Genomic DNA, 18145 nt, shown 5'->3' with positions numbered 1-18145 from the left:
TGCATACATACTAAATATATGTGAACAAGAGGAAAATAAACCAGACACGCATCCGCACCACCGTGGCAGTTGATGCCGTCATTGAACTACTGCAAGACTCCAGCCAACAGACAAAGCCAACTGCACTTCAGACCGGGTATGTGGTTTTCTTTAACTTTGTCCAAGCAGTACTTACTTTGATTTAAGAAGTACAAGCAAAAACAGGGCTGAGCCAAGGGCTCACCAGTCTCACTCATTCTGTCCAGCAATTACTGCACTTGCTGGAGTAAGAAAAGGTCTCGACTCAATGGATTTGAAATGAAACTCAAGGTATGATGAAAATGTTTTGCAAAATGGTACTTCATCAGTTACAAGAACAACAACAACTCCCATGTGACTACCATTTGGCAGATACAGTCCACAGGAGACATAAATAGGGGACTTCAGTGCCTAAAACTGAAAAAGTCTATTCGACTCAAGTTGAAATGTCTTGAAAGACCAAGAAGTCACAGTTCAGAGGTCCCGGGTTCGAATCTTGGCTCAACTTTCACGTTTGCGTGGATTTTCTCTTTTACTTCGGCTTCTTCCCACATTTTAAAAACATACATGTTTGGCTAATTGAAGACACTAAATTGCCATACGTTTTTGTTTCTGTGTGCCCTGCGATTGGGTTGCAACCAGTCCAGGCTGGATAGTTAAATCTGTGTATTAATGTATTACTAAAGAGTTGTAGGATAGGTGCCAATCGAAACTGAGCATTAGGAATTCATATCACCTTCTTTTCCACCACACTAACTTGAACAGGACACCAAGCCAAGTACGCCTTCCTTACTTAATACCTTACTTAATATCTTGACAAGACGCTCTTTTAGTAAAATGAATTGCAGGCAACTTTGGTGGCAGATATTCACTCAACATTTATCAGAGACAAATGAAGAGAAAAGAACTCATTTAATCAAGTCATTTGAAAAGACATCCACTGACTTGGAACAAAAATCTTTTTGTTATAGTGCTTGTGTGAGCAATCGGAAAAAAAAAGTAACTAACTAACACAAGCATGCACACAATCCTGCACAGAAACATTCCCCTTCGTGTTTGCTTATGTCGTTGTGTGATGTTAAAATAAAATTGGTGACTACCACTCAGTCACAATTGGCAAAACGAAGCAGCCTTTTGTACATGTTTAACACATATAACACAACAATATTGATTTGTTTTCTTCTTCTGCAGAGTATTAATGGATCCAAGCACAGAAAGCATTGATCTATAGTTTGGAGTTGGTTTTGACTGACCTCAAAGTTAGCAAACAAACTACAACACACACACACACGGGCAAGCGGAAACACAATCTTAACTGCGCTATATGGTCATTCTTGTTTGCACAAAACTGACAAATAATCATAGTTTTGATACAGTATATACAGTAGGTGTTCAAGATAGCAGTGTGTTACCTTCTTGTAGAGGGAGCGCAAGTCTCTGTACTGCCACATGCTGCTGAGCACCTGAGAGGCCGCCTTAACCACTTTGGCCGAGTGTCTGAGGGAGCGATAGTACATTGTTACATCTCTACCGCACTATTACTTCTGATAACATTCCAAACTGTTTTTCCGTTTCCCGCCAATATCACCGTGGCAACATATGCGGAAGTTGTCGGCTCTTTTAGAGTAAGAGGGCCATTGCTCCTTTTTAGCAGAGAGTAATTCCCCTTCGAGAGTATGGAGAGGAGTTAAAAAGTCCCTCTCTCCATAGCACACTTGCGGCCCCTGCCAGGCCGCTTTGTCTGCAAAATGACTCCAGGAGGAATCCGTTCATAAGCAATGGCTCTCGAGAGAGACGGAAGTAGACGCCGATGCTTGCGAAATTAGCAATACTCTCCTGAAGTAAACATCATCCTTTGCTCAATTTCTGCCTGGAAAAGACAACAAAAAAGTGCTTTTAACATCTACTGTATAGTTCACTTTTCTGGTTGGACTTAGTTGATTGGTTTTTGACGCCCTCTTGTTTCAAGAACATGAATAGGACTTTTTGCTGTGTAGAGGATAGTATAATAAGTATAGGTATAACAACTTTTTTGTATAATAAGAGGTATTTTTACTTTTCAACATTTAATAATGTTTTTAATTGAAATTGTGCGACTCTTTTAGCTAGTTATGAAATAGCTAAACACATTTTGGGTGAGGCAAAGGCTAAATCTTCTGACTGAGGCAAGGGAGGCACTGCTGATGAGGAGCATTTCTTCTCAGCGCACCAATCTTGAAGAAACAAAGATGTGTGAGCTATTAGGAGCTGACTAAACTCACTGAAAAATTTGCACTTTTTTCCAGTCTCGGCCCCATCGCTCTTCGTATTGATGCCCTTGAGCAACGTTCCGTGAATAGTCTCTCTCTCTCTCTCCACCCTCTTAACAATAACTCAATGTTTGACGTCTGGTTGATGTCACCTCTGGCAACTTCTGACTTGCTGGTTGCCATAGCAGCAAGGGAGAACACCCTACTTGGTCTACTAACTTATTTATTTAGGAATACCGACAGTTTATGAATGATATTGTGCGGCTATACTTAAGCAATGGTCACAATTCATCCATAGGTGTGTGTATAAAGTATTTCCTCAAATAGTGACCTCCGCCCTTATAGACACTGTGCCTTAGTAAGCACTGACTTCTTTTCATCAAAACATGAGTGCATCTTGATAGGCTATAATTACCTTTAGTTTACTATGTGACATATAATCCGACTGTGTATTGCGATAGACATACATATCAAGTACACTGGAACCGCCAAAGTCCAACTCCCTGAAAGTGGCACAGTTTGGAAATCTCCCTTCAATGTCAAACAAACCCAAAACCAACATTATGTGTGACATCAAGCAGGATGTCAGCAAATCTTGTGTTTTTAGCTCAGTCAGCATCTAAAGCACAGGTGTCAAACACAAGTCCCGCCATAGTATATTTTATCTGGGCCATGAAAGCAAATTATGTGCGTCGACTTAATGTTTTTTGCTACAATGCCAAAATTGCAAATTTTCTTCACTTTGAAAAACATTGAGATATTGCAAGCATTTTTTTGTTATCAAGCCCCCTTTTGAAATAAATGGAATAATAGAACACACAATTATTTACTGGCTTCTTATTTCAAAAGTAGTTGTGTATATCTAATAACATAAGACGATCATACAATTTATATGGGTTCACTGTCAAAAGGACTAGATATACTCTTTAGTGTAACGATACGTGAGGAAAAAAAACCATTGCATCACTGCAATATATGTTGTGATTGAGCAAGAGCGAATGACTTGACTTGTGACTTGTTTGATCCATGACTTGACTCGACTTGTTTGGAATTCATTAGGGACTCGACTTGACTTTTTTTTTTCCAGTGATTTGGGACTTAGATGAAAATGAAGGCTTGAGACTTGCCCATATGTGATTTACTCCCACCTCTGATAAATACTGTACTTTGTCCATTTATGGTAAGTAAAATAAAGAAGATATGTAAAATATAACAAAGTTTTGACAACCTGGGTTTTGTTCCCCTTTAAACGCGGGAGAATATGGCTCGGAGGGTTTGTGTGCTCAAAAACGGGCGCACACTTGATCGCGCAAGCTGACCTACTGACCGGGCACAACCAGTATTGCATCTGCAAATTGCTATGCAGTTCCATCCATCCATCCATTTTCTGAGCCGCTTCTCCTCACTAGGGTCGCGGGCGTGCTGGAGCCTATCCCAGCTGTCATCGGGCAGGAGGCGGGGTACACCCTGAACTGGTTGCCAGCCAATCGCAGGGCACATACAAACAAACAACCATTCGCACTCACAGTCATGCCCACGGGCAATTTAGAGTCTCCAATGAATGCATGTTTTTGGGATGTGGGAGGAAACCGGAGTGCCCGGAGAAAACCCACGCAGGCACGGGGAGAACATGCAAACTCCGCACAGGCGGGGCCGGGGATTGAACCCGGGTCCTCAGAACTGCGAGGCTGACGCTCTAACCAGTCGGCCACCGTGCCACGGCTATGCAGTTCATTTTGTGAATTGTGGGAGGAGTGTTTGCAAAAGGATGAATTAAGCACACACAAACCTGAAACCAATTGCGATGGTTGATTTTGAGTCTTAAAATACTGTTTCCAAAAGGGCATGTGCAAAACTGATGCGGACATAATTATAAATATATTGTGACTTGTATTTGAAACTAAACTGAACATAAAACAAATGATAATAATAAAATTGACCAATTTCTTTTTTATTCTCAAAATTATTTCCTCCCTTTGCAGTTCTTCAGTCATGCGCAAATGCATGCTCTATATTCAAATTGAAGTGTGGAGAGGCTTTTTCCGCTGAAGTACATGACACCTTCACAACAAAAATGTCCCGGAATGAAGCAAAATCCTCAACAATTAAATGGCTAATCCAGTCTAATCATGCAGATTTGTATCCTCTCCATCCCGAAAATATCTTCCTATTGGTCTCATGGGTTTCCAAAAATACAAAACACCAAAGTGACGTTCATGTGTCGAGTGAGTAACACTCACTTGTCTCCTTTACTGCGGGCGATGCCGATCAGTTTTTCTATGCCACCAGCGTCGCGGAGGGCTTTGGCGTTCTCCATATTCTTGGTGATGACTTCATGTAGCGCACAGCAGATGGCAGTGACCGTGTCATCAGACATGGCCTTGCTGGGCGGACCTGAAGTACCAGAGGTCCCACTGCTGGTGGCGTTGTTGTTACTGCTGCTGCTGCCTGGTAGCCGATGGATCAAGTCTCGCATGGCATACTTACCTAAAATAGGAAGAGCAAATTCAATTATCACCCAAATATATGCACAATATTTGTTCACTTATTCTTGAATGTCACTGATGGTGAAGTGGTCCATTCGCCTGACTTCAGTGTGGGCAGCGTGGGTTCCGTTCCCACTCAGTGACGGGGTGAATGTGAGTGCGAATGGTTGTCCTTGTCTACATGTGCCCTGCGACTGACTGGCGACCAGTTCATGGTGTAGTCTGCCTTTTGCCCGAAATCGGCTGGGATAGGCTCCAGCAACCCGCGACCCTGAATAGGATAAGCAGTATTGAGAATGGATGGATGGATAGTTGAATGCAATGCATAATTGCGCACTTCAAGAGTCTCCAAATGGCTAAGGCAACACTTACACATTATCTCAATTGTTAATTTTTACTTCGCCTCTCAAAAAGGTGGGGGGAAAAAAAACCGAGTTGTATAGGTTATTGGTCACATTAATGGTGGAAAAAGTTTTGAAATGATCTATCTTACAGTATACATATACTGTATTTTTTTTCATTCATGAATTTTCCGTACCGCTTATCCTCACTAGGGTCGCGGGTGTGCTGGAGACTATCCCAGCTATCTTCGGGCGAGAAGATGGGTACACCCTGAACTGGTCGCCAGCCAATCGCAGGGCACATATAAACAAACAACCATTCGCCCTCACCTTCGCACCTTCGGGCAATTTAGCGTCTTCAATCAACCTACCATGCATGTTTTTGGGATGTGGGCGGAAACCGGAGTCTCCAGAGAAAACCTACGCAGGCACGGGGAGAACGTGATGTGCTAGCCAGTCTACGACCGTGCCACCATATATTTTTTTAAATCCCAAAAACCTGGCTTTTGAACATGAGTTTGTGGAGTTTAGCATGATTTTTTTTTTTTAAATGGTAATGTTGCATCAGGGGCAAGCTGGTGGCCCATGAGCAGTGTTTCTATTGTGTATTGAATGGATATACTGTAGATTTAAGTTGTCTCAAACCCCTGTGCTTTTTGGGGAGTTAGTTAGTTGTGAGACTGCGTTTCTGATGACTCCTTGTACTTTCAGCTGTTTGTTCTAAAATCCTTCGCCTAGCAATAACCATCCATTCTGGTATTTTCTTCATTTCGCCACTGTTTAAGAGAAGCAAGAGAAATTATTCGATTAAGTATATTTTACTGTGGATCACAGGGAATGTGTGAGTATTTAACCTCATTTCAGAAAAGTTTCAGAAATCAAAAGTACCTCAAACACGTACGACTTAACGATGCTGTATGCTCACGCACTTTGACTTTGCAATATTCCAATGGACTTAAATCAGGAAGTGCTATGAAGGAAACGTAACAAGTTAACAGATCCTTTGAGTGTCTAACTAATAAAGCAGACGTCTTGCACAGCGAGTCGGTGCTTGGATAACTCCATAAAGATTTGGCCTGAGAGGGTTGACTGTAAATCCTCTCACACAGCCGCATTAATGCTCATGCTTAGAATGCAATAAAAAGAGCCGCCTTGTGATATTTCAGTGAATAGGCTGGCATATGAGGAGACTGAGCAAGAAATGACATTCAAGGGGATGAGCTGTTGGAGTAATTAAGGAGGTCCAGGAGATGCAGTCAGATAGGAAAAGCCAATGCACCGGCGTGGAAGAGTGTGTGAAGACATGACAAGCAAAATGGAGACCATGTGATGTGAGATCAACCATTCAAGTAAAGCTACGTATTTGGATGTGCATTTATTATGAAAGGTCTCATGTTAATGCTAATCCTCTGAAAACGGTCTCTTTAGTTTGGATGAAGCAAAATGTTGTGCACCGAAGCAATTCAAAACAAAGCTAGTATCTGCAATCAGAGTGACAATGGTGAAACAAGGTTGCAAAATATCTATAGTCGGCCTTTTGGAAAAGTGGTAAAGAAAATGGATGAATGCATGGATGGATATTAATCGATTGATAAGAATATATGTGGAAACAATTGCAATTTAGGCAACAAGGAGTGCAAATCAATAGAAAAAAAAAAATCGATATATTTTTTCTAGCCCTGATAGGACAGAACATTTACTTTTAGGGTGAATATTTTCAACCGTGTCACTGAAACTTCATCTCTTGAAGAAGACAAAAACATTACACAACGGTAATTATTCTTGCAGAGGACTTCATAAAATAAATGTACTTCAACACAACACAATACAAATTAAATATAGTATTTAGGCTGAGTTTCAATGGGAGCTTGTCATGCTTTACGATCACACTGTATGTACTGTGATAGGCTGGCGACCAATTCAGGGTGTACCCGGCCTGTCGCACGCAGTCAGCTGGGATAGGCTGCAGCGCACCCGCGACCCTGGTGAGGATGGATGGACGATCATATCTATTCAATTTTTTTCACAGTCCAATTGCTGAATTCTAGATGTTAATACGTAGCATTTGACTTTCTGCTCCAAGTTGATCAAATCCTCATCTCAGGATCTAATGGATTTCTCAATCGTCATCATTGGGTCTGCTTTTCTACATTGTATACATTTTATGGAGAAGATTTTGATGAGTGTTTCTGAGGAAAATCTTAGAAGGTGAAGGAAAAAGAGAAGAACGTGGGAGATAAATGAAAGAAAAATGTGAGTGGGGCCAAACAGAATACATTTGGTTGAACGTGTTTGAGGTTCAAAATGTCAATCAAAATAAGGGGACACGTTTTGACAAAATCCCTTGTAAGGACTACACAAAACCTGCCCAATTAAAAGTCGACTTATTCCAATGAATGAATTACTTCACCCGATAGGCTAACATATGTTACTGACACAAAGTACATCAAAATGTAGAGAATACAAAAGCTGCTGTTTCACGCTTCGAGTCACAATCTAAAACCGTCCTCTGCGGAGAAACGTCCGTGTCAAAAGCAGGAAAAAGAGCTGAGCGTTCCTTCTCAAGTGGACTCTTAAAATCTACTCTGGTTGCAAATGAAATTCCACAACAAAGCACTCACATTCCTGAGAGCCAAACAACAATTATAAAATGTAATATTTGTGGAGCTATTTCTACAACAGAAGCAATAACTTTTGATGTTATTTGAGAAAGCGTCTACTTTGTAATATGAAGTTTACTATAAATAATGATCTTAAAAAGAAACACTAAATAATGAAGCATCTGTAGTTGAATGCCTCTTAAGTCATGCAATTCCAGATTTGAGCAAAATATTCAGGATAAATATCTCTAGAATGTCACTAAACGTCAGAGTTTGGAGTCATGCGAGACATCAAACACGATCCTGGGTGTGTTGTTTTTTTTGTTGATTTTTATAGCGACACTTATCTAAAAAAGGACTAAATGTTGAACTTATTTTGACACCTGTGTGACAATTGGGATGTTAAAAAGTGACAGGCGTCTCTTGATGTGCAGAGTTATTTTGTGTGGGCAGCATGAAAAGGATAAAAGCAAACACTGGGTCAACTAATCCTCAGACGAGTCTAAGTCCAAGGAACTCAGTAAAGATCTAAGAATGAGAATTGCATATATAGATACTGTAAGTTGGGAGAGTGTTCTGGAGCCATTTCTAAGCAACGTTGAGCTTCAGAGATCATGATTTGAATCAAATTGATGTTGATTTGGATGTGTCACCTTCCTACTAAATCTTTATTGCAAAGCAACTCTACACTAACAACATGGCGCGTATGCTCTCCAAGGTCTGCAGATTTTTTGCATTATTAACTTTTAGGAGGAACACAACATTCTTGAAGGGAACACAATGGTCCCTTCACTTCTACCGTACTGTGCAAACCTCTTTTCATATATATTTTTTTAAAAAACGTTTTCTTCCCCTTTCAAACAGTGATGATGAGGCAAAATGTTTTTGCTTTTGGCAAATCCATTCCTCCTGTTTACCGCTAATAAGTCAAAGTGATCCGGGAAAGGCTGAGAATGATGGACAATCAGGAGGTTCTGATGACACTATTAACCTTCAGAAAGAGAGTACACATAAGCAAACACACAATTACGCGACGCTGAAGGACACGTCATTTATGTATGCACATATATGACACACTTACACTAGATAAGAATGAGTAGTGGGTTAATTGGCCCAGCGTTATCTATTTGACAGGATAAGCAGAGGTTAAACGGCTGTTGTCTTTTAGCCCACAAAGTTGAGCTAAATTCATTGTTTGAGCGACTTGAATCGCACTGATTCCTTTCCTCACAGATTAACTTACTCACAAGGGCCTCTATTTGATGCATTTGGGAGCGACTCACTGAATAATTCACCCGCGGCATGACTAACTTAGTGACCATCTAATTTAGCGAGTGCCTCGCCAGATAATTGACTGTGCCAATGACTGACAATTTATTGTCCGAGCCACTGATTGAGTGAACGACTCATTTATCAAGCCATAAAGGGAAGAGAGATGCTAATAATAAAAGAAGGTAAGGGCTTTGCTTGCGAAAAACACGGGAACTAGTGGAAATGTACAAGTGTATTTGAAAGCATTTTCTGCACATACACGCACAACCACATTCCCATTCCTCATTATAAGCCTGTGGGATCGTTTCATTTTGCAACCTTTTCTTTCAAAAGGGTGTTCTTCTCATAGGAAAAAAACAAAACAAATCATAAACAAATAACTGAGGCAACTGATGGTCAGCCAGGTTATTGCAGTATGTTTTCACCAAAATGTTGTTGACTGTCAACTAATGTATACTTTTGTATTTTGTATAAAATTGGATGAAATCAAATACTAGACAGTGGTACTACCGTTAGATATTTTTCAAGATTTTTGTGTATTTTATATGTAAACACCTGAATATGTAAGATTTTTGGTTTTCTGTCGGTTCAGAAGCTGTCACGTAAAGTTGAATCCAGGTTATTCAGGTGCTTAGTGTCGTCACGACAGGATCTCGAGTGAAATAAAGCAAATTCAGTTCAAAGGCTCTTTGAAATGACTCAAATCTAACGTGTGTCCTTTAGGCACACATGGCGACAACCAAAGCCAAAGAGAAGCTTTGTGATGAATTATTGATTAATAGAAACGGAGGGGAAATGCTGCACTTTCCCAAAGTCAATGCAAAATTAACCAAATATAAAAGCTTAATGTTTTGACGCCCGTATTTCCTCTAGTGTTTGTTGCAAAATTTAGTGTAGGCACAGTAGTTTAGCCAAGTCAGTTTTGTCATGCGTGCGAGAGGCAACATCATGAAACAGTTTCAGTCGTGACCTCAGAGTGCTGATATGGTAATGACATGAAGAGACGATGATGATGACGAGCAAATGCAGATGAAGATGGAATGACAAAAATGAAGATTTCCCATGAGTGAGTCGCAGCTTTAAAGCACAACATGACAAAGCCAACGGCGTTACAATGGCGAAATGTTTGCTTCACGTTGGACATGCTTCTTCCTGCATCAGTTAATAAACTTGTATTAGACGGCCCAAAAAGAACCTCCATCACCTGGGATACAGAGGTGCTAATATATTCCTGTTGTAGTCCCCGTGCTGCTCCCTTCGAGAAAGCTGTGCTTCAACAGGACCACAATGGCTGATTTGATTTAAAGAAATCCAATTACCCCCCAACAATGGAGTGATTTGATTGTTCACTGGAGGAAAAATGAGAGTGTTATTGAAGAAAAATTGGAGGTAATTGTCTCAGAGAGATGTTATGAGAGATGAGGCAACTTGATTGGTTGAGGTGTCTCGCCTAATGCGAATAAAATATGTTTATTAAACAGTTAGCAGCATTTCTTCATCTAAAAAAGCACTGATGGATTATTTATGATAATCCATCCAGTTTTGCCCAATCACATGATCTAGTTGAGACTTTGCATGTAAATGTATGTCACTTTGACAATAGGGGGCGCCATAGTAAAAGTAACTGCCAAAACTGTTTTCCTTCTTCCCATCAGTCCATCGATCCATTTTATACAGCACATGTCCTTATCAGGGTCACGAGTGAGCTGCAGCCTATTCCACCTGACTTTGGGCGAGAGGCGGGGTACACCCAGGACTGGTTGCCAGCCAATCGCATGGCACATTTAAACAAACAGCCATTCATTGATATGATCCGCTCTTGAGTTTTTGTCAGTCGGCTCTTCCTTGTGTTTTTCGAGGCGGCGCAAGGAGGAGTTTAGCAATTCGGCCCACCTGGGGGCTATTGGTAGTCAGCTCCCAGACTTAAAGGCCCACGAAAGTGACCAAAAAAAAAAATGTAAAATTTGACTCACCACAGAGTATTGTTAATAAGAAAAATTTGAATGAAAAAAAAAAGTATGTAAAAGCAGGCTTCAAATGGTCAAGAATTGTGACGTTCTTTCAGCTTCCAGACGCTGTGGGTGTGTCGCTGAATGCTCTGAAAACCCCGCCCCTTGGAATCTTTAACTGCCAATCAAATACGTGCCTTCTCTCCCGTCTCCCTCCTTCCCAGTGCTGCACATTGCACACGCTCTCACGGGCACCAGAGAGGCCCTCTGTGGCAGCCACGCAGGCTCTAACGCCGTTGTGCCGGACCGCTGCCGGGCTGGCACAGGGCTGCCGGGGCAGCAGATCCCGTCTGGTTCGCCGCTTGTGGGGACACACCACAGCTGACACACTGTAGTCCAAATATCATAAAACATTGCACCTCAGGGAAGATGTATTTTTGGAGATGTAAGCATAGTTTGATGGCTAACTGCACACTGTACTGGTAGAAATGGGCCAAGTTCATTGTGCTCCTTGTTTCCTCCCCTAAGTTCTGGCATTTTTCTGGTATCCCTCCATGCTCTACTCCTTTCATGCTTAGTCACTTTTACTTTCAGTTTGATACACACTTCAATTCTCAATACTTTAAGTTTCTTAAAATTATGATTAATGAATAATGATATTCATCTACTGTATGTGAAGACACTGATCATGTTTATGATTTCTCACAACAATAATCAAAAAATTACATAAGGCTGCAACTGGCTGCTGACCAGTCTAGGGTGGGTTAGGGGTAGGATTTCTCACCCAGTTTACCTGAGACCCTAGTAAGAATGACATATAACAATTAATTTCTATAAATCTCTGTGTTTACATTACAATGCTCACTTCTACAACATTCCTAGGAAATCACAATGTGCCATCACTGGTGTACAATTTTTAGAACAGGCATGTGGGCGACTCATGTGACTCTAGGGGGTGACCTGGTGCCCGCGGGCACCATGTTGGAGACCCTTGATTTAGAGTATTCAATCAATGTAATTTTTGGAACGTGGGAGGAACCTACACAAGCACAAGGAGAACATGCAAACTCTACACAGGAAGGACTGAGCTGAGATTCGAAACTAATCTAGCTAGCTAACCACGGTGCTGCCCTCTTTTATTAGTCCTTTCGCTACATCGTAAAAAGTGATCTTTTTAAATAAAAGTCCATTATTTAACACATTTGAAAGCATCAATGTTAAACTGTGAATACCTGTGTTGACACTGCTTTTGGTAACTATGTCAAATTACAAAAACAAAACACTATGTCTTCATAGTTTTACAATATAATGGAAATCAGATGAGCACTGACAAAGGCTGAACAACCATAATTTCGATCAGTACCATACATAAATACGAAAAATCATTCCAGCATATGTCGGAATTTTTCATCAAAACTGATCAATTGTGCAGTAAAGTAGCCATATTTTGCACATTTGTTAAATTTGTTTTATTTAGATTGCTTTTAAATGTATATTTACAAAATCCATCTTTATAAATTATGAATCTAATGGATTCTTCTTTGGACCATACATCCCCCCCTTCCAATGTGTCAAGGTACACCAGTTCACTAGCATTTCTATCATCAAACTACCCTTTGTAATCGTGCCCAATGAAATATCCAGTGTGTGTATATTGTTCTCTACGTCTCCATCTGTTAGACACACTCTAGTGATAAAACATGAAGGTCTAGTGATAAAAGAGTCAGACACTTACAAAAGATTCAAAACTCAACAAAGTACTCCAATAAAGACACAAACGTGTGTTATCCAAGTGTGAGACACTGGAGGCCCACACGTCATCTTCTGACCTTCTTCTGGTTAGCTTTCAAAGGTTTTCTGCTCGCAAACAGAAGAAGCATGGAAAAGTGTCAAGAAACCCCATAATGGAGCTTCTATGTAGGTAATATGAGCGTGCCTCGTGATGCCCGTCCTCCCTGTGCCAGAATGTTCCAGCTGCGAGTCTTTTACTTCATTAGCATTTGTCTATCACAGCTCCTGACCTCAAACACTCAAACTTGCAATCAAGCACTTAGCGAAGTCCCAGCGGTACGCCGCTGCCGTTTCCACAGTAACGTCTCGGCCGCCGGCGTCATCAATGCGAGACACAATGGCCGAGAGAGAAAAGAGAGAGGGCTGTTATGAGCTCATGTCTGAAACGGCATTAGAGAGAAATAGGCGTTGAATTAAGCAGATACAGTATGGTTGGAGGAAGAATAACACTCATTCTGAAGACAGGAAGGTGGGCAATGGAGGGAGAATAGTGGGAGGGGAGGCTAAAGTCGACAATAGCTGTGGCGTGACAAGGGAAGAAAGACCATAATAGCAAATTTGCTGATAGACTTGTCATTTTAGGTGACAGTTACATTATAGTTCACGTCACATATTTAATATAATCTCCAGTATTTGCACCCTATTTGTATGAAATGCTTGCTGCAAAACACAAGTGGAAAAAACCCAATTAAATCGAGCTGTGAATTAATTAAGCGTCTTGAATTAATACCGATTTTGAATTAATCGCTTTTCATCCAGCATTAACTTTGTTTTGGTGGCAAACACAGCGTGTGTTTATAAAGAGCGCCGCAAATAGCTGCTCTATTTGGAATAATGTGACGACTGCTTGGCGTTCCAGCTTTGTTCCCAATTCATGTGTGTCAAATTGCCATCTCCAAGTCAATGCGTAAGAATCGCAAAGACGGACATCGTAGCGATAAATGCCTCATTTATCGTGACATGGTTTTATAGAATAACATACAAATCAAAAACAAAAGGGGTGGAAACAGGTATAAAACAAAAAGGTTGAGCAATGAGATAAATGAAGCTTAGTGACATCAAAATGCCGCCAGATGACATTAAAGACATTGAGTTGCAACAGATGCAAACGTGTGCTTTGTCTTCAGATGTCACTGGTCCCTCTTTCTTCTTCATCTGCTTTTCTTCTATAACACTCTCTTGGCCAACTAACAAACCATAACCAGCACAAAAAGATGGCGTCATTTTTTGTGTATAATACACTTTTTTTAATTTCCTTTGGCTAAAAATTGTATTAAAAATTGAGGGTGTGCATCACACATAGCCTAGGTGTAAGAAAAATTAGTCAGCCTTAAGATGGACAAAATCAATGCTACAAACTTCCCTGCAAGATGTATAGCGGTGACTAGGGGTGTTTGACGTAACACGGCATCGGATTTAGCGTCTTTACTAGATGGCAGAAACGCTCAACCGTGAATTTCTAATATAGAGTAATCCCTCGTTTATCGCAGGGGTTAGGTTCCGAAGTAGTGACCACGTATTTTAAAAATGATTTATACATACAGTATTTTAAAGCAGTATGACCCACCCCAGACTCTTATTAACAACCTTATAAACACTTTCTATACTCTTAAAACACCTTTTAAATTCTTAAACATACAGTAATGCACAGTAGTATTGTACATTATGTACATTTTATTCCTTGTAATATGTGTTTAAAGATTTGTTTTTAAACAGTTTTAATGTTTTAGGCTAGGAAGCATTTATTTTACCATGAAAATAAATACAGCATAGACTGAAAATTCTGCAATATGGTGAATTATGCACAATATGAGTATGAAAAACAAATCTGCAATGCACTGTACCTAGCGCACGCGTGGAATTATAATTCCAAGTCTAGTACAGATCTGTAGATCTGTAGATTAGTGTCGGTAATGCAAGCGCGCATAGCAAGGCAAGCATTTTCCGCTTTCGTTTTGTTTGACGCAGGCGCAAATGTAGGCGTTTCTGGTTTACTTCAGAGAACATTTACATTTCTTTGAAAAACCTTATCAAATACAAATGACTATGATAATATTTACATTTTTGAGCATAGATAGCAACAATTCATGGGTGCGTATTATACATAGGTTGAATGAAAATTCATCTGCGAAAGTGCGATTTTGAGGGAGATGAGAAATTACAGTAGTACCCACAGTAGTAGCTATTGAGCCGCAACTCTTTATACTGGCCCAACAGTGCCAATGTCAAACTTTCCAGCCATCCTGTGACTGGATTCAACAGTATTTGGCAAAAGACCAGCAAAAATGCTCTGCAAAACATCTTTGTCACCCAAGGATAGTTTTTGCCTTGATGTAAAGAAACAGGAGTTGACTGTGAGGTTTGAGTCAGTGTGTGTTAATAAAGCTTGTGTACAAGGGCCAAGCAAGATGGGGCTAGTGGTGTCTGGCCTCTACCTCTTTGCTGTCAACACTAATCATGTCACACCTTGCCGAGAGCAAACGCTCGTCTCTGAACAAGCTCTTACGCTTCTCTGTTTGTCTCACTCAGATTTTGTTGTCATCTCAGTTCACCCCGTATCATGCTGCATTCAAAACTGCTGGGAAATATAAAATATCACATTCTTCATGTGTGAAAGTCGTCCTATTTGTACAATAGTATTTCAACATGGAGTTCAGTCTCTTTATGGGACAAAACCAAAACACACTATACTTGTAACCCAACAGACTACTGTTTATTATTATTTATTTTTTGGTCTTTTGAGTAGGAAAATACCAAATTCTTCATTAGTCTTTCCTTTAAACCCATCTTTATTAGGAGACTCTTGCCATAATTCTTCACTACCTCTTTCTGATCTGAAGAGGCTAATTAGGCAGCGCAATAAAAGTTGATCAATTGCCTTCAAATACTTTAATCAATTAGCCAAAGTTTTAACGATTTCCAGAGAAGCTCATATATTGTTCTCATCGTAAAAGACCAAATAGAATAGCTCATCCAATTCTGTGACTGTTACAAGAAGTGCTTTTTTTCATCCATTAATTTAAATGGAGCCTTTAGGTCGATAAAGTAACGGCGAATGGCTCAGTCGGATTTGGTGCAAATGCCTTTTTAACAGCTTTAACTCCTTTATCAAAATCATAAACCCCCCTGTGAGCTCTGTGATGTACACATTGATTGATCACATATTCAGTTTTTACATGAAGTCCTGAATAACCTAGTAAAGTTACAAAAACTATTGTGTTGAAGCAAAACTGACTCGCTAACAAATGAAATTAAAACTTGGCATCTGTATGAAATGTAAGTCATCTGCTACCATGGACCAGCGAGACAACTGTTGTATGGGAATGTGGCGCTTTGACCATGGCATTACTCTAAGTTCTTATACCTCACTAACAAAGCCAGAAGAGACTCCAGAAATCATTTGCTGCAAGTGAGGGAAGCACAGTTGCTATAGAAACAACCGAGCCCACCAAAAAAACTGCAATAATTAGAGATACCAGAGGCAGAAACACAAATACACACTTCCATCTAAAGGTATTGGAGCAGACAGGACAATTCCTTTATTTTTGCTGTCTATCTCCCAATCAGTTTAGTTTCATCTTAAAACAAAATAGTTCTGTAGTTTGCTGCTGCCGTTATGTGTTTCATTAATAAAGATGAATGAGCCTGTCCCAGAAGAAGCCATACATGCCCAAGCCACGGCATTACATCTTTGTCCCAGAATCTTTGAAGCTCCTCTCTGTATACAGCTAACACCCGCCCAAGCCAACTAGAGCCCAATGACCAGAACAGGGCCAGAAGGCGGGCCCGACCGAGGCGCGAGCTGCTGACTGATTTTAATACCTCCTTTTAAAAAACACCATTCAAACAACAGGTTTTTGGGTGAAAGGTGCAGCTGGCTACTAGTGTGGAGTGACTGGTGGGCAACAATAGGGAAATGGAATTCCAGTATTTTGAGGGTAATAGCCCATCATCAACATATTTGAAAAAAAAGAACATCCAAATCTATGATTCAATATTCCTGACCTAACCCTAAACCCCTAACAATAATACCCTAACCTAACCTGACCCATCACCCAAACCCACCCAAACTCTTGAAATAGGTTACTAGTTACCAAGTTCTCTTTTTAATGGGTATGGATGAAAATAACCACTATCCAGACTCACCGATTAACTCCTTGTTCCTGATGTCCAGCGCCATATTTCTGAGAGCGGTGGCCACGGCGCACACAACTTTGTCGTTGTCGATTCGCAGTAACTCCACAAGAATGGGAAGTCCTTTCTCCTTACGGACAGCAGCCCGGATGTACACAGACCACTGCAAAGCAAGAAAAAAGGAGAAGGGGGTTCATCTTTTTAACCACGGTCTTGATGGATTATAAGAATGCTTATCAATTAAACCTTCATAGCATGGAAGGGTATACCTTCAACACTGACCATGTGTTGCTTTGAGTGACAGTTTTCCAGCTGTTTTACGACTTTTTCGTCCGCAGTATGAGCACAAATGATCTCTGAATAAATGAGTAGGAGTAGTAAAACAGCTGTAAGAGGCAGATGAAGCCCCCTGTTTGAGAGGGAAATTGTATATTCGGGGGCCATACAAGAGGCTGAAGTAACCCACTGACTCACAACTGATACATTGCAAGAGGGAGAAATATATGAGCAAGAGCGGTCTTTAGAGCTTGGAGACCACTCTATCCTCCCTCAGTAACAATCATGGTACATCTAGATGGGCTTCTCTACACTAGATGCCTCAAGTAGTGCCAGTTTGTGGGTCATATGCAGAGGAATGGATATCAGTAAAAGATAATCTGCCTTTTCAAATCACTTGAACTTCAACCCATTATTGTTTATTCTATAGAGCAATCTAGGGAAATAGAGGTTACATAATAATTCCAGGAGAACAATCAAAATGAGGAAAGAAGGGATAAGAGACGAGAGCTTGCCATATCTTTTGAAAAATGTTGGCTTATCTTAGAAATAATACAACATATTTTCCTAGGGCACCTTCTACTTTCCCACTGCTGTTACCTCTAACTATGGAGAAAGTCAACAAACCAAAATCAGACACGCCTACAGATGCACAGCTATTCTTCTTGTCCACAATGTGACCCACAAGTGCAAGTTTCAACCAAGTAAAACAAATGTAAACTCATGGGAACCTATTGACCACATTCCCAGATTGTCCATTTGCAGTCAACAATGTCCCACCTGAGTTGAGGCAGTTCAAGGTTACATTCTCTCAATTGCAGTCTTGTTGCAAGAAAAAAAAAAAAAAAGTGTATATCTTCAATTTTGCCCAAGGCTAACACTGCCTGATACCATCCCTTTGGACTGCATGACTCATTCATTATTACCAAAAAGCTGCTTCCATCAGCCAGCTGCTGTTGAACCCTGGGTGGACTCCTGTGTGGGCTCAGACTTGGCGGCTTTACATTAAAGTAATTCCATTCCTGCTTT

General features: G+C 40.5%; 1 protein-coding gene across 1 annotated transcript in view; it reads right to left on the bottom strand.

Moving 5' to 3' along the window:
* ctnnd2a (catenin (cadherin-associated protein), delta 2a) overlaps positions 1-18145 on the bottom strand; it is a 244102-nt gene that overhangs the window by 24788 nt on the left and 201169 nt on the right. Inside the window, exons 22-24 of the mRNA XM_061757693.1 lie at positions 16853-17003; positions 4508-4754; positions 1431-1515 (exon numbers count right to left, since the gene is read on the bottom strand). Coding sequence (XP_061613677.1) covers positions 1431-1515; positions 4508-4754; positions 16853-17003 — 483 coding nt within the window. The remainder of the gene's footprint in view (positions 1-1430; positions 1516-4507; positions 4755-16852; positions 17004-18145) is intronic.

This window comes from Phyllopteryx taeniolatus, chromosome 20 (assembly GCF_024500385.1).
Source record: "Phyllopteryx taeniolatus isolate TA_2022b chromosome 20, UOR_Ptae_1.2, whole genome shotgun sequence".
Lineage (NCBI taxonomy): Eukaryota > Metazoa > Chordata > Actinopteri > Syngnathiformes > Syngnathidae > Phyllopteryx > Phyllopteryx taeniolatus.
This window is presented reverse-complemented; position numbering and strand designations above follow the sequence as displayed.